General features: G+C 45.1%; 1 protein-coding gene across 1 annotated transcript; it reads left to right on the top strand.

The window, feature by feature from the left end:
* Positions 1 to 465: 465 nt before the first annotated feature.
* On the top strand, positions 466 to 18,989 carry LOC140721262 (uncharacterized). The gene is made up of 3 exons (XM_073036112.1): positions 466 to 486; positions 14,886 to 16,136; positions 18,978 to 18,989. Exons 1-3 carry the CDS (start codon positions 466 to 468, stop codon positions 18,987 to 18,989), a joined length of 1,284 nt encoding a protein of 427 aa, XP_072892213.1.
* The last annotated feature ends 3,171 nt before the right edge of the window (positions 18,990 to 22,160 follow it).

Raw genomic sequence — 22,160 nt, 5'->3', positions numbered from 1 at the left:
AATTCGTTGTCCCTGCGGTAGCAGTAGAACCCAATTCATAACAATAGTTATTAACAATTGTGATTTAAAATAAGAATATACATATATATAGTACAAAAATAGAAAAAAATGTAATAAGCTATTTTAATTGTGTGGAGCAATTTGACTGACTGGGTGTTGCTTTGGAAATTCTGAAGTGAAGCTGAACTAAACTTTACACATTTATGAGAAGCTCAGATAAATACAAAAGGCTAAATTCTCACAAAAACGGGTCAGACACCCAGAAACATTGGCAGCACTTCAGCACCTCAAAACAGTGGAATGAAACAACATGCAGAAACTATTGCAGAGAAAAAAACATTGTCCACTCACAACGAGAGGATGTGACCGATCCGGATCTCACTGCCTTGTCTGAACGGGTGAAAGATGAAGCTACACGTACACGTAGAGCAGTGACCCGCAGATGCTGCAGATCTGCAAAATAACATGAATGGGAAACGGGATCAGGTGACGGGTGGAGGGTCTCCCTCCTGAACCAGTGACTTTGCTCCTTGCCCTTCACACGCTGCCCGACCCATCCACCACATTATTCCATATTTATCCCAGATACATGATTATTTTTCCACACCATATCTTCCCCGATCCCTTTCCCTCCATCTCCAGGTCACAGAGTCACTGGCTCAATTCCCATCCAGGTCCAAAACATAATTCAGACCCAAACAGGAAATATTCACGTTTCATTTAAATCAGTTCTGTGTTTATAAACACTAATTTCTATTCACATTCCTCCAGAGCCTTGCTGGACAGGAACACTGAAACATCAAGTGAGAAACAGCAGGAGGTGGCCATTCAGCTCCTCTAACCATCAGCAAGATGGCGGCTGCTCTCCCATCTCAGCCACATGTTTCTGCCCGATCCTCATTTCCTCGATCCCTTCGGTCTCCACACATCTGCCGGCCTCTGTTCTATATGAGGACGATCACTGAGTCTTCACCGCCCTCTGTGGTGGGGATTTATAAACATTCACCACCCTTGGAGTGAAGACATTTCCCCTCATCTCAGTCCCGGACAGTCCATCCCTGTTTCAGAGACTGGGATCCCTGGTTCAACCGGTAACGATGTTGTGCATTTCAATGTGTTCACCTCTCAGTCCTCAATTCTCCAAATGAGAGGGTTATCACATTTGATCTTTCTTCATATGATGACCCCACCACTCCAGGGATCAGTCTGGTGAATCTTCATTGCACTCTCTATAACAAATACTCTCTAACCTCTTTGTTCATCCTCTGTTGAATTAATTTCCATCTTCTGCAGCCCCGTGTTGCCCCAACCACTCACCTCCCACCCCTGTTACTATTTCCACCTTCCCACCTCCCCCCTCACCTGGATCCACCTCTCACTCCCCAGCTCTTGCCCCATCCCCACCCCTCACCTCTTTTCTCAGACTATTTCCCGTCCACTCTCAGTCCAGAGGGAGGGTCTCGGCCCGAAATGTTGACGGTCCATTTCCCTCCACAGATGCTGCCCGACCCACTGAGTTCCTCCGGCAGTTTGTTCTTTGGTCTGTATAACCCGTGTTAGTATGGGGAGCGGGATTTTACACCATATTCCAGGTACAATCTCAACAAAGCACAAATAATTGTCACTTTGCCCGGACCACTGGCCCCGTTTGCAGGGCAACAGTCTGCCGGTATTTGCCCCCAATGTGGTGAATCTCTCCGCTCGACACCACCGTGGGCTCAGACATTTCCACAGATGAGCCCCTCCTGTCCCCACCGGGACAAACATCCTGTCCGCCCCCTCTCTCACCATCTTTGCCCTTTCAATAAAATCCCTCCCCGGGGAACCGGCATCAAACCGACGGGCCGAGCGGTCTCCTCCTACCTCTCAGCGACACATCAGACTCCGGCCGCGGGAGTCGCTTCACAAACGCCCCAACTTCCCTCGGAGGGAAATGGAAATAAATCAGAAAGCGGACATTTACTTTGAGGTTTTCTCCGCTCTGATGAGGCGGTCGGCGCTCGAGCGGGAGACGGACTCAGCGGGGTAACGCCCACTGGGCCTGTCCGCCTCCGCGATTGGTTGTAACCAGTGATTGACATCGCTTCGCACCAATGGGAATAACGCAGCTCCTCAATCCTCTGTTGACAGCGGTGGGGGAGGGGCTTGTCACGTGATTATTAGCCCAGCCGTTAAACCGATAAAGCTCGAGCACAGCAGCGCGTGGGTGACGTAAGACACCGCGCACGTGAGGGCAGATCCCGGTATGGGGAGCCCATGTGTGACGTCAGGCGAGTGGGGGGTGTCTGACGTCACCTGTGACGGAGGGCTCGTATTTAAAAGCACCTTAATGGACTTTTCAGCGGGACAACAACATTAATCACGGGTTTCATCGCTGAATCCAGTGTTGTGAGATGTAAAGTCCCCTGTTATGTGTCCGGCTGTGCCGTGTTGTTGGTGGAGTGGGCAGCGTGGTGTTTGTCTCGATTCGGGTCACAACACCAGAATTGCCAGCGGAGTCCACACACAGTGTATTAGTCAACAGAAATCCTCTCGTCCCTGCAGTCTTTTTCTCCTGGTAAACTCAACACCCTGACAGTGTGGACCATAGACACCCCTTCCTCTCAGACTCAGGGAATCACTCAGACAGCTGATCGCTGAGAGGAATTATATTTATTGGTCATTAATGTTCGCCCAGATTCGTTTGGACGGATTTGATGTGGAGTTCGGGGTGTCACAGTGAAAGGGCCGGACGGTCGAACTCTCTCCGTTGTCCAAACATCCTTCCAGGTGAGGCGACACTTCACCTGTGAATCTTCCGGGGTCGCCCGTTGTGTCCGCTGCTCCTGATGCGGCCGCCTCTACACTGGTGACACCGGCTCCTCCGCAGTTGTGCGGGCTAGGGTTGTCTCGATGTTATTGTTCCCTTTTGTGCGGGAGGGGGGCGCGTTGTGGATTGATGATCCGGATACCGTTCTTTTTTTAAGCTGGGGGTGGGGTTGGAGTTTGATTTTTCTATCTGAACGACTTTCATGCTCTTTCTTTGTTTCTTGGCGAAGAAAAAAACTCAACCGTTCACCTGCTCCGTGTGTGCGAAGAGACTCATTCAGTTAACCCACCTTGTGATGCTCCGGTGAGTTCACAATAAATAGAGGCCACATTTCTGTCCGGAGTGAGCAAAGAGTTTTACTCAATCATCCCAGCTGCTGCAACACCAGCAACTTCACATCAGGGAGGAAGTTCAAATCAGCTCTGTGTTAAATGTTTAACCATCACGGTGACTGAAGGCAGCTGCAGGTTCATGAGGGACTGTTACTGTCAGATTCTGCAGTTCTTGCGGCTGCTCATCGCACCCAGGACTGAACCCTGGTCACTGAGCATTGGAGGAGTCTGTTCTGCTGATGATAGCCTTAAACTAGACTGGTGTTTAATATTGTGGATCTGTGATAGATAAATCACTTCTGTATCAAATTCCGTGTCTCACTGGAGAGGCCACTCGGCCCATCTTGTCCTCCCATGTTTCTGTTCCATATCAGTATATGAAAATATATCCCTGCCATTCCCCTCTTGCTCTCCCTGAGATGACAGGTTGCAACTAGTCACCACTCTATGGGATAGGAGATTTGTTACGTACCCCGTAACTGGATGTTTAAACAGCAGAGAAAGAAGAATCCGTTGGAGTCTGTTGGTACAAAACTAAAGGTGTTTATTAATAAAAATAAGCAAAACCATATCAATAATGCAAATATACATATAAAACAGTAATAAACCTAAAAGTGTAGGAATAATAATAAGCAACAATAAACAAGCTCTATTGATGTCTAAGGGTAAATGAATTGTCATAGAAAAATATAAAGTTCAGTTCAGTTTATGAGTGCTGATGTAGTTATGGTTGTTGTATTGAGAGAGAGAGAGAGAGAGAGAGAGAGAGAGAGAGAGAGAGAGAGAGAGAGAGAGAGAGAGAGAGAGAGAGAGAGAGAGAGAGAGAGAGAGAGAGAGAGAGAGAGAGAGAGAGAGAGAGAGAGGTAACAACTACAGCAGCCAAACCTTCCTTTGCTTTCTTAATCCGTCGTACCGTTGTGGTCATTCAGTTATGCCCCCTCTTGTCTTCAGCCAGACCGTTCTTCTGTGGTGGACTCGTCACTCTGGCATGAGTGGACACGCAAACAAGCCCCCACCAGCCCTGCTTTTACACTGATAGCCTTACTGACCGACCTCCTGGTTCGGTCTTCGAAGCCCCCCACCTTTCCTGTGGGTTCCAACACTCAATCAGTGTCCACTGGCGTGTCTGGAGGGTGTCTCTACAGACCCGTCTTTTATCCCTACTAACGGGTACTCAGCTATCCATCACTCCTGAATGACTGTGTCCATCAAATCAGGCCACTCCTTCAGTCCACTGAGGAATGTTTATGAGCAAAATAGTAGAAGATAAATAACCCTTGCAGAAGTCATAATACAGTAAATCAACAGTCTCTCTCCCCTCTCTTATCTGTAGCGAATGTTCTTGCCTGTTTTTCGTCTCTTTCTCATGGTCAGCATAGCAACAGTAATAGTTCGTGTTTCTCGGGGGGGGATGGTTAACTCTTGACCCCATTGTCCATCAGATCTGTTCATCACTCATAACAGATTTCCCTTGAATCTCATAGAATCATAGAAATCTACAACACATTACAGACGCTTTGGTCCACAGTGTTGTGCCAATCATGTAACTTACTCTAGTAACTGTTTTACCCTGCCGCATAGCCCTCTATTTTCCTAAGCTCCATGTACCTATCTGAGAGTCTCTTAAAAGACCCTATTGTATCCGCCTCTACCACCGTCGCTGGCAGTGCATCCCACACACCCACCACTCTTTGCTTAAAAAACTGAGCTCTGACATCTCCTCTGTACCTACTTCCAAGCAGCTTAAACCTATTCCCCCTCGTGTTAGCCGTTTCAGCCCTGGGAAAAAGCCTCTGACTATCCACACGACCAATGCCTCTCATCATCTTATACACCTGCATGAATTCCCTGCATGATTTTCTCCGGGCTGAATAAGACGATGAGCTCACTGTGGTTGTAACGTTCTTCAGGGCTCTGGACGAATTTGGTTAAACTCCTTCTTCCCTGCTCTTTTCAACATTTTGGGTCATTTTCACCAATTTTGAAGGACTGTGCCTCAGACAGCTGGGTTGTTGCAATTGTTACGTACCACTAACGGAGTCTGGTTTCGATGTCAAAACCACTATCTTTATTAGTATTGTGACCGGGTCCTGAATTACCCCTATGAAGTGTGTTTTTGAAAAGAGAGAGGGAGTTGTTGTTCAACACCGAACACCTTGTTGGAGAGAGAGAGAGTGGGGGGGGGGAGAGGGGGGGAGAGGGGAGAGAGAGAGAGAGAGAGAGAGAGAGAGAGAGAGAGAGAGAGAGAGAGAGAGAGAGAGATGGTTTCTCTGCAAGCTTGTTTACACTTTTACAAGGACACTGTCAGCTTCTGTGTTACAGAGAGAGAAGGGAGGAACTGTTTGATGGACAGCTGGGGCTCAGCACGGTGAGATAAGTAGGAAGTCCGCTGATAGACCTCCAGACACATGGTTTTGGACACTGAATGAGCTTTGTTGTGTCCACAGAAAAAGGTGGGTTTTGGAAGATCGATCAGGACCATCGATCAGTGGCTCTCGCAGTGTGAAAAGTCTGTGACCGGTGGGGAGTTATTCGTGTGTCCATCCCTCGCCTGGGTTAATAACTCCACCACAGAAGGACGGTCCCGTTTGTAGTGTCACAGTCGGTGACTTCCAAAGGATTTCGGAGGACGACGGGACTATCGACGGCGTCAGCTTACCTGAAGACTCAAAACTCTCCCTCTCTCTCTCTCTCCATCACTACTCGACGCAATCCCACGAACTGAACCGAACTTCACTCATCACCGTAAGACGGTATCCATTCACCCCGAGGCGTGAAGAAGCTTGGCTTTCCTATTTCCACACACACACACACACACACACACACACACACACACACACACACACACACACACACACACACACACACACACACACACACACACACACACACTCACACACACACACACACATAGTTGCTAACCTGTTTGATATATCTGCATTTATATTGCTGTATCGCGTAATTACTAATAAATAGCATTAGTTATAGCAATACCAGACTCCACGGTGTTTTCCATTTCTGCTGGTTCTTTGACCCGTCACGGGGTACGTAACAGTATCTACTCCAAATATAAAAGATTAAATGAAATAAACAGAAGTAAACAGTGTTATGCGTATATAGATAGATAGATAGATAGATAGATAGATAGATAGATAGATAGATAGATAGATAGATAGACAGATATATAGATAGATACTTTATTCATCCCCATGGGGAAATTCAACATTTTTTCCAATGTCCCATACACTTGTTGTAGCAAAACTAATTACATACAATACTTAACTCAGTAAAAATATGATATGCATCTAAATCACTCTCTCAAAAAGCATTAATAATAGCTTTTAAAAAGTTCTTAAGTAGTTTACTTAAATACATTAAATACAATCAACCCCGGCACTTAACATATCTTACTCCTGGCGGTTGAATTGTAAAGCCTAATGGCATTGGGGAGTATTGACCTCTTCACCCTGTCTGAGGAGCATTGCATCGATAGCAACCTGTCGCTGAAACTGCTTCTCTGTCTATGTAGCGGATGTTCAGGGTTTTCCATAATTGACCGTAGCCTACTCAGCGCCCTTCGCTCAGCTACCGATATTATACTCTCCAGTACTTTGCCCACGACAGAGCCCGCCTTCCTTACCAGCTTATTAAGACGTGAGGCGTCCCTCTTCTTAATGCTGCCTCCCCAACACGCCACCACAAAGAAGAGGGCGCTCTCCACAACTGACCTATAGAACATCTTCAGCATCTCACTACAGACATTGAATGACGCCAACCTTCTAAGGAAGTACAGTCGACTCTGTGCCTTCGTGCACAAGGCATCTGTGTTTTGGCAGTCCAGTCTAGCTTCTCGTCTAACTGTACTCCCAGATACTTGTAGGTCTTAACCTGCTCCACACATTCTCCATTAATGATCACTGGCTCCATATGAGGCCTAGATCTCCTAAAGTCCACCACCATCTCCTTGGTCTTGGTGATATTGAGACGCAGGTAGTTTGAGTTGCACCATAACACAAAGTCCCGTATCACTGTATCCTGTATCACAAAGTCCTAAATAGCTCCCAAACTATCAAGCTTGGGAAACAATGCTTAAAGTCTTCAGATGGTAAAGTGGAAAAGTTCAGTAATCCGCGGAATAAGTTAGTGAGAGGAGAGATTTGTAAATCCACACGAAAGTGTAGAGAGAAGGCAATTACGAAGAATTCCACACACATTCCACGCTGGGTAAATGAAATAACAGTCGCCGAAGATCTTATCCGTCGATTAGTTCCGAAATCCACTTAGAAATGTCACCAGGTGACAGTCACAGGAATATCGTCTTCAAGTGGTTACCACAGAGCACCCCGATTCCACGTAAGGGCCAACAAAAGTGATACCACAGGATACTCCAGCAAATCCACACATATGGATGATACGAAGTGACAGTCACACATCCGTTGTGCACTGCGTGCCGATGATCAGATCAACCCAACCTTTTGGGAATGGAAGAGTTGCAGCCTATAGCAGTCACACGCTGAAGTTCCAACAGCTTGTCTCCCTCTCCCTCTCCCTCTCCCGCTCCCTCAGGCTGCCGCAGCTTGTGTCTGCCGTCACAGCCCCGCCTCACTCAGGCACCTAAAGCGACACTCACAGTAAACGAACCTGCGGTCTCGTAACACAATGCACCTCTAAAGTCTGACAGCAGACTAGCGAGTGAATCTTCGATGGTGCAGAGTCAGAAACCGAAGATTTGCCAGCCTGAGTCGGGGGCTCCAGAGAGAGATGGGGTCCAGAGGAGGAGGACGAATAAGACCAGCAGGATGTGGTCAAAAGTGAAAGATTAGAAGCATTTGGAAACTGGTTGATCGAAAAAAAGGGTGGTTAATTTCTGCAAAACACAGGTGGAAATCAACAGATCAGGCAGAAATTTTGGAGAGGAATAAATAGAAAACGTTTAGGCAGAGCCCCTTCCGCATGTCTAGACTGTGTACTCCGCTGCTTAGTTGCTCTCTGAATTGCAGAGTTCCTCCAGCGTTTTGTGTGTGTGCGTCTCTGTATTTCCAGCAACTGCAGAATCTCCTGTGTTTTATATCTGCATTTTACTTTGGCATTAGATACACGTTGATAATGAGTATATTGCTTACGGGAGCCGCTTTCTGCGTTAAAACAGCTGCAGATTTTTTCTATACCCAAGATAAAAAAAAAAGAGGTATGGACATTGAACCAGTGCTTGCAGAAATGTTCAATGGCACCGTGATTACCCATAGGGCCATGCGTTAAGAATTTCGCCGGCGCTGAAGCGCTGATGAAATGCGCAGGCGTCAGACTGAGGACGTCCCTGAGTTTCACGCATGCGCGCAGTACACTGAAGGCCTTGAAAATGTCGGTTGCAGGTAAGAGCGTTTCTCCGTGTTTTTATCTTAAACACCGACTTCGGGATAATTCCTCTGAATTTCTGACACCGTGGCCAGCAATCCCGGGACAGTCCTGCTCTCTTCCCTCTCTCTTAGCCCCACGAACCGTACACGGGCCCCGGGGAACTTCCGACTGATGAGGGAATCGGAACCGGTGGATCTCTCAGACGGAGCTGAGCTCCAGCTATCTAAATGCAAGGATTAGGAACTCGGAGAAAGGGAACAAAATCTTTTACATCAGCAGTTGAGAAAATCGGCATTAGTACTCTTTTCCGTAGATGCTGCCTGGCCTGCTGAGCTCCTCCAGTATTTTGTGTGTGTTGCTTCCTCTACCTCCTCTTGCTCTGGGCTTTTCTACCGGTGAGAACATATTTTGTCCCATTCTCTCTGGGTACGTAATGATATCAAACACCTTTGCCCTGGGCAACAAGTAGCTTTCACATCCCAAATGTGCCAGACACCAGTGAGACAGACTACTGCCCTTCCCTTCATATTCATTGACATTGCATTCACTGAGTACACCACCGTCAGTCATTGGGGGAGGGTTCAGAGGAAATATTTATGTAGAGTACAGAAACTAGTGATGCCTGTTTGCATTTTGGTGATGCAAAAGTTGCTGGAGAATTTGCAAGTGGGAAGAAGTGGAATGATATTTGGAAATCTGACTTTTTAAAGCATAATTTAGCAAGTGAACCACATATGGACAATGTGCAAAAGCTTTGGTGAGAAAATCCTTCATTACCTGTTACAGGCCTGCTACATAGGTTGTGTGAGAGTGCAGATGAACTCGATCAAACCCAGAGGAGATCAAAGTTCCTATTGACAGTGATTTGCTAGCTGTGAAAATGAATACCTCTCTATATAAAATTCCCTGTGCACATCTTGTCACTGGGTAAAAAATGCACAGTACAAGATTTATCTGCACACTGGTTATTACAAATTAGAGGGGTATTGGAGGGAAGGAGGGGAGACCTCCAGTGTCCCTGATGCCTTCACCTACAAGATGTGCAGCTTGTAACCCTGCACTTCAATGAGCTGCAACTTGAAATGGGTGAATTCCAGGTCATCCAGCAGTTGGAGGGGGTGATAGATATGACATGAAGAGAGGTGAGTTACTCCCAAGGTGCAGGACACAGGAAACTGGGTGAGAGTCAGGAAGGGGAATGAGGTTAAATATCCATCGCAGAGTACTCTAGTGGCCATCCCCCACAACAAAAGGTGGACCACTTTAGAAGCTGTTGGGGGGAATTACCTGGCAGAGGAAAATCAAAAGGCTGATAGGGAATTTGTTAGTTAGAGGAACAGAACAAGATGGGACGAATATCCTAGTGGTAAGGCTTGCTAGTGGTAGTGAACAGGGGTGGGGGTGATGTGGTTAAAATAAGTTGTAGGGGGAAAGGGAGCCAGAATGACAGAACAGATAGTGGAGAGGGTGAATTGAATTGACTTTATTAGATACATACTTCATAAACATGAGGAGTAGAAATATTTTCCTTACATCTCCATCTAAATGTGCAATGTGTAATTTATAATAGATAGTTTGTACAAAGGACAGTCAATATAACATCGAAATGCAATTGTATCAGCAGGAATTAATCAGTCTGATGGCCTGGTAGAAGATGATGTCCTGGAGCCTGTTGCTCCTTTTGCTGTGGTACCGTTTCCTGGATGGTAGCAGCAGGAACAGTTTGTGGTTGGGGTGAATTGGGCCTGTTTGTCCCTGATATTCTCTGGGCCCTTTTTACACACCTGTCCGTGTAAATGTACTGAATCGTGGAAAGTAGATTGTGCAATGTATAATTTCCTTGTTTATATTTAGAGACATTTTTTGGTGTATAAAATGATGAGGGGTATTGAGCGTGTGAGTGGCCAGAGGAGTGTTTTTTTTCCCCCAGGGTTGAAATGGTTAATGCCGCTTTTCCACACTCCCGTAGACCCTTTGTCCATCTCCTGAGTAAATAGAAATGGAAAAATATTTACGATCTCCCCCATCTGCTTTGTTTCCACACGTGGATTGCCATTCCAGTCTTCCAGAGGACCAACTTTGTGCCTTGCAATCCTTTTGCTCTTAATCTATCTCTAGAATCCCTGAGGATTATCCTTCACCTTTTCTGTGACAGCAACCTCATGCCATCTTTTAGCCATCCTGATTTATTTCTTATGTGTTCTCTTGCATTTCTTCTACTCCATAAGAAATTGACTGCCTATCCCTGTTATGCAATTCCATTTTGTGCTTTACCAGGGTCTCAATATCTCTTGCAATCCAAGTTTCCTTACAGTTTTTATCTTTACCTTTTATTCTGACATACCGACTTTCTGCTTTCAAATTTTCGCTTTGAAGGCCTCCCATTTACCAAGCACACCTTTGCCATAAAGCAGCCTGTCCCAATCCACAGTTGCCAGATCCTAGTGTTGATTCCAGGTGTTGATCCATGTCCTGAACACATCCGCCTTTCCTACGCTGCTCCTTGTATTGAAGTATACAGGGCTCAGCATATTCACTGCATCATGCTCAACTTTTTCATTCCTGACTTTTTCATTCACAACCTCTCCACTCTCTGTTCTGTTATTCAGGCTCCCATTCTCCCTGCAACTTTAGTTTAACCCTCCTTACCCCCACCTCCCACCATGCAGATCTATCATCCTTTGGCTTTCCTCTCCCAGATCAATAAAAAGGAGGTGCGTACCAGGTACAGGCAGATATGAACAAATGGGGGTACTTATGAAATACAGGAAATTCAAGTGAACACTTATGAAAGAAATAAAAGAAGGCATGAGGTTGCCCCAGTAGACAAGGTGAAGGAGAATCCTCAGGGATTCTGCAGATATGTTAAGAGCAAAAAGATTGCAAGGGAAAAAATTAATTCTCTGGAAGATCAGAATGGTAATCCATATGAAGGGATAATATAGACTTGAGGAGATTTTTTTTTGCATCCGTATTTACTCAAGAGGTGAACACAGAGTCTATAGAAGTGAGGCAAAGCCGCATCAACTTCATGGACCCTGTACCGATTACAGAGGTGGAGGTGTTTGCTGTCTTGAGGCAAATTAGTGTGGATCAATCCCCAGGGCCTGACAAGTTGTTCACTTGGACCCTGCGAAAGACAAGTGCAGATATTATCGGGGCCTCAGCACAGATATTTAAATCATCCTTAGTGACAGGTGAGGTACTGGAGGATTGGAGGACAATGTTGTTCTGCTATTCTAGAAAGTCTGTAAAATAAACTAGGAAATTATATGTTTGTGAGCTTGACATCAGTACTGCGAAAGTTATTGGAATGTGTGTGCAGGAACCAAGTATATACTGTAAGTATTTGGATAGGTGTGGACTGATAAAGGATAGACAGCATGTCTCTGGCCAATCTTATAGAGTCTCTCGAGGAAGTTATCAGGGAAGTGGATGAAGGCAAGGCAGTAGATGTTGTCTACATGGACGTTAGCAAGGCACTTGACAAAGTCTCATATGGGAGGTTGGTCAAGAAGGTTCAGTCACTCAGCATTCAAGATGAGATAGTAACTTGGATGAGACACTGTCTTTGGGAGAAGCCAGAGTGTGGTAGCAGATGGTTGCCTCTCTGACTGGAAGCCTGTGACTAGTGGTTGCCACAGGGATCAGTGCTGGATCTGTTGTTGTTTGTCATCTATATCTGTAATCTGGATGATAGTGTGGTTAACTGGATCAGCAAATTTGTGGATGACACCAAGACTGGGGGTTTATCGGACTGCGAGAAGACTATCATGGCTTGCAGTGTGATCTGGACCCACTGGGAAAATGGTTTGAGAAATGGAAAATGGAATTTAATGCAGACCAGTGTGAGTTGTTGCACTTTGGTATGACCTACCAAGGGAGGTCTTTCACAGTGACTGGTCGGGCACGGAGGAGTGTTGTGGAAGAAAGGGACCTGGGAATACAAGTCCTTAATTCACTGAAAGTGGTATCACAGGTAGATAGGGATGGAAGGAAAGATTTTAGTTCATTGGCCTTCATGAACCATATACTGACAATAGATGGATGTTATGTTGACTTCTAGAAGACATTGGTGAGGCCTAATTTGGAGAATTCTGTGCAGTTGTGGTCACCTGCCTACAGGAAAGCTGTAAAAGAAGTTCAGAGAGTTCAGAGAAAATTCACAAGGATTTTGCCAGGTCTGGAGGAGTTGGGTTAGAAGGAAAGATTGAACAAATCAGGACTTCATTCCTTGGAATGTAGAAGATTGAGGGGAGATTTGATTGTGATAGAGAGGCACAGATAGTGTTAATGCAAGCTGGCTTTTTCCACGAAGATTGTGTGGGACGACAACCAGAGGCCATGGGTTAAGGGTGAAAGGTGAAATGTTAATGGAACATGAGGAGAAACTTCTTCACACAGACGGTCATCCTGGTGTGGAATGAGCAGCCAGCACAAGTGGTGCATGTGAGCTCAATTTCAACATTTAAGAGGTTTGTGTTGGTACCTGGATGGTAGAGGTGTGGGAGTGGGCTGTTTAAATAGTTCAGCACAAACTAGATGGCCCAAAGGGCCTGTTTCTGTGTTGAAAATTTCTTTGATAGTGACAAGAACATGAAATAATACAAAAATTCACTCTATCCCCTTTTGACAGCTGTGCGAACCAACCAGTCATTTCAGCAGGAATGTTTTATATGGCGTTAAAACTGTGGCACTTTAAGTTAATAATACATAAAAGAAGATCCCAGCTGCACGTCAAGAAAGACTATTTGCATGAGAGTGTTTCACTTACTGTGTGGCCAGGCACCCATGCAGTTCAGCAGGAACAGGGAATAATACCAATGGAGAGAGTCAGACTGAGCCAAGGCACAGATTGGAGATGACAGAAATGCCCCATTCTTATAGAGACAGGAAGAGCATCAGGGAGTTGATGGTCATTCCAGATACCAGCACTCTGCCCAGTCAGGAGTTGATTTAGATAGATAGATAGATAGATAGATACTTTATTCATCCCCATGGGGAAATTCAACTTTTTTCCAATGTCCCATACACTTGTTGTAGCAAAACTAATTACATACAATACTTAACTCAGTAAAAAAAATATATGATATGCATCTAAATCACTATCTCAAAAAGCATTAATAATAGCTTTTAAAAAGTTCTTAAGTCCTGGCGGTAGAATTGTAAAGCCTAATGGCATTGCGGAGTATTGACCTCTTCATCCTGTCTGAGGAGCATTGCATCGATAGTAACCTGTCGCTGAAACTGCTTCTCTGTCTCTGGATGGTGCTATATACAGGATGTTCAGGGTTTTCCATAATTGACCGTAGCCTACTCAGCGCCCTTCGCTCAGCTACCGATGTTAAACTCTCCAGTACTTTGTCCACGACAGAGCCCGCCTTCCTTACCAGCTTATTAAGACGTGAGGCGTTCCTCTTCTTAATGCTTCCTCCCCAACACGCCACCACAAAGAAGAGGGCGCTCTCCACAACTGACCTATAGAACATCTTCAGCATCTCACTACAGACATTGAATGACGCCAACCTTCTTAGGAAGTACAGTCGACTCTGTGCCTTCCTGCACAAGGCATCAGTGTTGGCAGTCCAGTCTAGCTTCTCGTCTAACTGTACTCCCAGATACTTGTAGGTCTTAACCTGCTCCACACATTCTCCATTAATGACCACTGGCTCTGTCCAACTTTCGTTGAACCTCACTGTAACAGCGTGATACCAGATCAAACCTTGGCAACTCAAGTAATTTCATCTGAAATGTTGTCCTATGCCCATTGATGGATTTTGTAAATCTTTTTACAGGTTAAAAATGAGAAGGAATTCATCTCCAGGAAGCTCAAACACGGCACAGCAGTTTTGTTGTCTCTGTCTAGATATTTAAGAAGTGGAACAAGGGATCCAATTGACCACCCTTCCTGCCCAGACAGTGGGGAGGGATTCACTCGCTCATTTGACCAACTGGCATGCCTGTAATTTACACAGGAGAAAGGCCTTTCACCTGCTCAAACAGTGGGAATGGATTCTCTCGGTTATCACAATTAAAGGTACATCAGCAAGTTCACACTGGGCAAGGCCATTCATCTGTTCTGTGTGTGAGAAGGGGTTCAGTTGGTCATCCCACCTGTTGACACACCAATCAGTTCACACCACACCGGGCAGAGGCTGGTCATCTGCTGAATTTCTGGGAAAGGATTCAATCAGTCATCTGACCTAATGGCTTACCAGCGGGTTCACACTGGGGAGAAGCCATTCACCTGCTCAGTCTGTGGGAAAGGATTCACTCGGTCATCTACCCTACTGGTACATCAGCGAGTACACACTGGGGAGAAGCCATTCACCTGCTCAGTCTGTGGAAAGGGATTCACACTGTCATCCCGCCTACTGGTACATCAGCAAGTTCACACTGGGGAGAGGCCGTTCACCTGCTCAGTCTGTGGAAAGAGATTCACTCATTCATACCACCTACTGAGACATCAGCGAGTTCACACTGGGGAGAAGCCATTCACCTGCTCAGAATGTGGGAAGAGATACACTGAATCTTCCACCCTACAGAGACATCAGCGAGTTCACACTGGGGAGAAGCCGTTCACCTGCTCAGTCTGTGGGAAGGGATTCACTCATTCATCCCAACTACAGAGTCATCAGCGAGTTCACACTGGGGAGAAGCCGTTCACCTGCTCAGAATGTGGGAAAGGATTCACTCAGTCATCCAACCTACAGAGGCACCAGCGAGTTCACACTGGGGAGAAGCCGTTCACCTGCTCAGTCTGTGGAAAGAGATTCACTCATTCATACCACCTACAGAATCATCAGCGAGTTCACACTGGGGAGAGGCCGTTCTCCTGCTCAGAATGTGGGAAAGGATTCACTCTGTCATCTACCCTACTGGTACATCAGCGAGTTCACACTGGGGAGAGGCCGTTCACCTGCTCAGAATGTGGAAAGAGATTCACTCATTCATCCCACCTACTGAGACATCAGCGAGTTCACACTGGGGAAACGCCGTTCATCTGCTCAGAATGTGGGAAAGGATTCACTCGGTCATCCCACCTACAGAGTCATCAGCGAGTTCACACTGGGGAGAAGCCGTTCACCTGCTCAGAATGTGGGAAGGGATTCACTCAGTCATCCCACCTACAGAGTCACCAGCAAGTTCACACTGGGGAGAAACCGTTCACTTGCTCAGAATGTGGGAAGAGATTCACTCACTCATCCACCCTACAGACACACCAGCGAGCTCACACTGGGGAGAAGCTGTTCACATGCTCAGTCTGTGGGAAGACATTCACTAATTTATCCAGCCTGCAGAGACACCAGCGAGTTCACACTGGGGAGAAGCCATTCACCTGCTCAGTCTGTGGGAAGAAATTCACTGATCTAGCCAACCTACAGAGTCATCAGCGAGTTCACACTGGGGAGAGGCCGTTCACCTGCTCAGTCTGTGGGAAGAGATTCACTGACTCTTCCACCCTACAGAGACACCAGCGATTTCACACTGGGGAGAGGCCATTCACCTGCTCAGTCTGTGGGAAGGGATTCACTCAGTCATCCCACCTCCAGAGTCATCTGCGAGTTCACACTGGGGAGAAGCCGTTCACCTGCTCAGTCTGTGGGAAGAGATTCACTCGGTCATCCCACCTACTGGCACACCTGTCAGCTCACAATGGGGAGTGGCCATTGTTATGAATCCCTAGGTTTTGTTTGCTGTGGACTGTCATTTTAAGAGAGAGAGAGAGAGATTAAGAAGGCAAATCAGTCTGACTTGCAGCTTGTTTTCATCGTGTGCAGCTTGTTTAGTTTTAACCGAGGACACAGACACTCAGAGTCAGACAGAGACGAAGGAGGAAAAATGGAAGCTTTGAAACTAGGGAACTAGTGGCCAAGGGTCACTGTTTGGTACTTTCCTTTGCCCACAAGGGTGGGCTAATTATCAATTCACCGTACATCGAATGTGTGGTTGTCACCTCATTTGACCCATAGGAGTGGATCTGATTTGGGGTATCCTGCAGAGGCCACTTATGTGTTAACCCTTGCCTGGCTGTGGTGTGGTAATTCATTTTAAGACGATACCCCTTATGACAAGTCACTTCGGGTGATAATTAGTATGTGGATTTGGAAGGATGACAGATAAAATCTACAGCGACTGTTGTCTCATTTTACCACCATGGAACCTCTCAACATTTACCCTGGATTACAATTATCTCTCTCATCACCTATTCTGTGGTTGAACTGAACTTTCATACTTTACCATCTCAAGACTCCAAGCCTTGTTTCCCCCGAGCTCAATAGTTTGGGAGTTATATTTATGCACATTTATACACATAACACTCACGAGGAAATCTGCAGTTGCTGGTAATTCAAACAACACACACAAAATGCTGGTAGAACACAGCAGGCCAGGCAGCATCTATAAGGAGAAGAACTGTCGATGTTTCAGACTGAGACCCTTCATCAGGACTAACTGAAATGAAAGATACTAAGAGATTTGAAGGTAGTGGGGGGGGGAGGGTGAAATGCGAAATGATAGGAGAAGACCGGAGGAGGTGGGATGAAGCTAAGAGCTGGAAAGGTGATTGGCGAAAGTGATACAGAGCTGGAGATGGAAAAGGATCATGGGACAGGAGGCCTCAGGAGAAAGAAAGGTGGCGGGGGGAAGCACCAGAGAGACATGGAAAACAAATAAACAATTAAATATGTCGGTGTTGGCGGAAGAGGGGCATTAACAGAAGTTGGTGAAGTCCATGTTCATCCCATCAGGTCGGAGGCTACCCAGCTGGTATATAAGGTGGTGTTCCGCCAACCTGAGTTTGGATTAATTTTGACAGTAGAGGAGTCCATAGATAGACATATCAGAATGGGAATGGGACGTGGAATTAAAATGTGTGGCCACTGGGAGTAGTCTGTTGCTGCTGGTTCATTTCTAAAGTGTTACGGTTTGTAACAAAATGGGGCCTGCGTCTGGGATATGAACAAATTTGAGGATTGATTTAATATCGATTTCATTGGGGAAATCCCTTTTGATTTATTTGTGTCTGGAAAATCAGCAGCAATGGATGTTGATAGATATCTGGAAGTGTGAACCTCTCAGTCATTAGAGGACACCAGAAGGATTGAGTTATTTGGTATTGCTAAAACGTTAATACTTGCTAAGGTGAAATTGACAATGAGGAGGGCACAGATGCAGAGGATAATAGCTGAACATTATATATCTGAGGGTGTGTTTAAAGTCGAGGAGTTGGAGTTGTTTCCTGAAAGTAAACCTAGTGAGCTTGAGCTCCTGTACAAGTTAGAAAAATTAAAGATGGAGGCTCCTGAAAGGCAAACGCAGTTTCAGGCTGGAGAGGCAGAAAAGCAGAAAGAAAATTCTCTTACAAAGTGTAATTAAGGGGAAGGCTTAGCAAGCCTATTCTGCTTTGACAGTTCCTGAAGCAGCTTATTATTTATTTATCTATGCTGCCCCAATCATCGCCACTGGGCTATAAATGTGCAGGAGCTGTGTGTGGTTCAGTGCTTTGCTCAAGGACACACATGCTGCCTCGGCTGAGGCTCGAGCTCATGACTTTCAGATCGCTAGTTCAACACCTTAACCACATGGTCACGCGCCACACATTATGACCTCGTGAAGCAGGCTGTGCTCAAAGCTTACGAGTTGGTCCTAGAAGCAGACAGGCAAAAGTTTAGACATTTGAAGAAATCTGTGAACCAGACATACGGAATTTGCTTATGAGAAATTTGTGTGTTTTGACCGTTGGTGCACATCTGAACATGTAAATGCTGATTTTAGCAGCTTGAAAGAGTTGGTTTTAATTGAAGAATTCAAAAAGTGCATCCCTGATGACATAAGACGTATCTAGATGGAAATGATGCTGCCACGATGCAGGAATCTGCTAGATTAGCAGATCAGTTTGCTTTAACTCATAAAGTTATGTTTACCCTGAATAAGAGTTTCCAAAAGGCACTTGTCAAGTTGTGGGTAAACCGAATGAGCTCACCCCAGTGGCCTGTACCTGCATTCGGTGAACCCTTTTCCAAAGTTATAGTGGATTGTGTTGGCCCATTGCCAAAAACTAAAGCTGGCCATCAGTATCTGCTAACTATTATGTGTACTGCATCCAGATTCCCAGAGGAAATACCTCTCAGAAATATTAAAGCTAAATCTGTGGCCAAGGCTCTTACCGAGTTTTTCACGTTATTCGATTTGCCTAAAGAAATCCAGTCTGATCGAGGATGTAGTTTTACATCTGGATTATTCCAGCAGGTAGTTTCTGAACTGGGAGCAAAACAAATTGCATCATCTGCGTACCATACAGAATCACAAGGGGCTTTAGAAAGATTTCATTCTACTCTCAAAACAATGATTAAGACATATTGTGTTGAAAATGGAAAAGACTGTGATGAAGGAATACATTTGCTTTTGTCCACAGAAAGAGAGTCAGTACAGGAATCACTGGGCTTTACTCCATTTGAACTTGTATTTGGTTGCAGAGTGACCTTTGACCTTGTTAAAAGGAACGGTGGATTGATGTTAACTCGTTAGACTATGATTTGAAGTTCAAAAATAAACTACACCAAGCCTGTAGTCTAGCGAGACAAAACTTAAAGATTTCTCCAGAAAAAATGAAGTGTTGGTTTGATAAGCGGGCTTGCGAATGAAAATACCAGGTGGGAGATAAGCTGCTTGCCTTATGTTGACAAATCCACTTCAGGCGAAATTCAATAGACCGTATGAAATAGTCTCCCAAACTAATGATGTGAATTATGTTAGTAAAACACCCAACTGACTTGAACTAACACAGGTGGTACACATAAATATGATAAAGCCTTTTTTGACAGCAGGTACCATCTGTGTGTGTTTTTGTCAAAACAAATGAAGCTGGCAACCCTGAGAATGAAACTATTGAATCGTCTGAGACTTGTCACAAGCCAAACATGGTCCCAGTTAGGCTAATGAACTCGGTTGTTCCAGAAAACATTGCTAACAAGTTGTCTCATTTGCAGCCAAAGCAACAACAGCTGAAGGAATTAATTCTGAAGTTTAAATATTTATTTCCCGATCTTCCCAAGCAAACCACAGTCGCAGTACATGATGTAGATGTTGGTCAAGCCAAACTGATTAAATAACACCCATATCGCATGAATGTAGAAAAGTGTAAATTGGCTGACCAGGGAATTGAGTATATGCTGGAGAATGGTATTATTAGGCCTTCAAAATGAGATTGGAGTCACCCTGCATTATTGTGCCCAAACCTGATGGTCATGTTAGATTTTGCACTGATTATAGAAAGGTAAATGCAGTAACAAAAACAGATGCCTATCCTATCCCTAGGGTGGATGATTGCATCGATAAGGCTGGAAAAGCTAATTTCTTACAAAGATTGATCTGTTGAAAGGGTATTGGTGTGTTCCATTGACGGACAGAGGTAGAGAAATTTCTGCATTTGTGACTCCATCTGGTTTGTGTGAATACAATATCTTAATACAAAAATGCTCCAGGAACATCCCAGAGAATGATTGATTTTGTAATTCAAGAGTTAGAACACACAGATACCTATATTGATGACTTAGTTACAGGGAGTGGCACTTGGGAAGAGCATATCTCTGCAGTAGAAAAGCTATTTGACAGGTTTTCCTAGGACAACCTTACAGTTAACTTGGCTAAGAGTGAATTTGGCCATGCCAGTGTGACCTGTCTTGGCTCTGATGTTGGTCAAAGCAAGTTGGCTCCTGTTCGGGCAAAAGTCCAGGCAATTTCTCAAGTTCCTATTCTGACTGCTAAGAAGGCTGTTAGAAGGTTTCTGGGAATGGATGGATATTATCGTAAGTTCTGTAAGAACTTTGCCGCTATTGTTCTTCCTTTGACCAATCTCCTGAAGAAGGGTGAAAAGTTTGTTTGGACCGAGCCTTGTCAGAAGGCATTTGATTGATTGTTATCAGTATTTCGCGTTAGGCCAATCAATGTAGTGCTGTCAGCAAATTTAAATAGCAGATTGGAGCTGTGGGTGGCAACACAAGTCATGGGTGCACAAAGAGTAAAAGACAGGGCCAAAGAGACAACCCTATGGGTTATGTGTGCTGAGGGTCAGAGAGACAGAGGAGATGGAGCCCACCCTTAATACCTGCTGGGGATCTGACAGTAAGTCCAGGATCCAGCTACACAAGACAGGATGAAGGCCGAGGTCTTTGAGCTCCTTGTCGATACTTCACGCATTTGTATGGCTACTGCTCTGCCCATGACTGTAAGGAACTGCAGAGAACTTTGGAGAGCAGAGAACATCAGAGAAACAAGCCTCCACTCCATGGACTCTTCCTACACTTCCCCTCCCTTGGAAAAGCTGGCCATGTACTCAAAGAACCTCATTACCTGGACATTTTTGCTGTAAACCCGCTCCCCCATCGGGGAAGAGATACAAAAGTGCGTGACACCAGGCTAAAGGATGGCTTCCTGTCTGCAGTTATAAGCCAAATGAATGATAAAATGGACTCAACCTCATAATGTAACTCGACGTGACCCTGCACCATATGTCTATCTGCACTGCACTTTCTCTGCAGCCTTAATGCTTTTATTGTTTTGTCGTATATCAGCTCAATATACTGTTGTAATGTATCTGTCTGTGTCGATGGTACATCAGGAAAGATTTCCACTGTAGCTCAGTACATGATGATGATAAACAAATTTCCCATTTTAATTGTGGAAATATTAGACAGACTGAGCTTCTGCTCTGGAACCACAGAAGGAAACTGAACTGTTGTCATTTCTGTGGAAAGCAAATAAATGGAAAATGCTTCAATCTCACATTACAATCTGCGGTAACTGGGATCAGGTGACCGGTAGTGGGTATCCCATATCAATATCAGAATCAGGTTTAATAGTACCGGCATGTGTCATGAAATTTGTTGTCCCTGCGGTAGTAGTAGAACCTAATTCATAACAATAGTTTTTTAACAATTGTGATTTAAAATAAGAATATACATATATATATAGTACAAAAATAGAAAAAAATTAAAGATATAATAAAATATCTTAATTGTGTGGAACTATTTGACTTACTGGGTGTTGCTTTGGAAATTCTGAAGTGAAGCTGAACTAAACTTTACACATTTATGAGAAGCGCAGATAAATAGAAAAGGCTAAATTCTCACAAAAACGGGTCAGACACCCAGAAATATCGGCTGCACTTTAGCACCTCAAAACAGTGGAATGAAACATGCAGAAAATATTGCAGAAAAGAAACATTGTCCACCCACAACGAGAGGACGTGACAGACCTGGATCTCACTGACTTGTCTGAACGGGGAAAGATGAAGCTGCACGTCCACGTAGAGCAGTGACCCGCAGATGCTGCAGATCTGCAGAAAAACATGAACAGGAAACGGGATCAGGTGACGGGTGGAGGGTCTCCCACCTGAACCGTTGACTCCGTTTCCCACCCTTCACACACTGCCCGACCCATCCACCGCATTCCCCACATTATTCCATATTTACCCCAGATACATGATTCTTTTTCCACACCATATCTTCCCCGATCCCTTTCCCTCCACCTCCAGGTCACAGAGTCACCGGCTCAATTCCCATCCAGGTCCAAAACATAATTCAGACCCAAACAGGAAATGTTCACGTTTCATTTAAATCAGTTCTGTGTTTATAAACACTAATTTCTGTTCACATTCC

Source organism: Hemitrygon akajei, unplaced genomic scaffold (assembly GCF_048418815.1).
Source record: "Hemitrygon akajei unplaced genomic scaffold, sHemAka1.3 Scf000053, whole genome shotgun sequence".
Taxonomy (NCBI): domain Eukaryota; kingdom Metazoa; phylum Chordata; class Chondrichthyes; order Myliobatiformes; family Dasyatidae; genus Hemitrygon; species Hemitrygon akajei.
Note: the sequence above shows the minus strand (reverse complement) of the source record. Positions and strands in the feature narration are given on the sequence as shown.

Excerpts from the sequence above, each read along its gene's own strand:
- LOC140721262 (XM_073036112.1), top strand. The coding sequence starts at position 466 with ATGAATGGGAAACGGGATCAG. Across the intron at positions 487-14,885 it reads TGAATGGGAAACGGGATCAG|CAAGTTCACACTGGGGAGAG; the intron begins GTGACGGGTGGA and ends CTGGTACATCAG.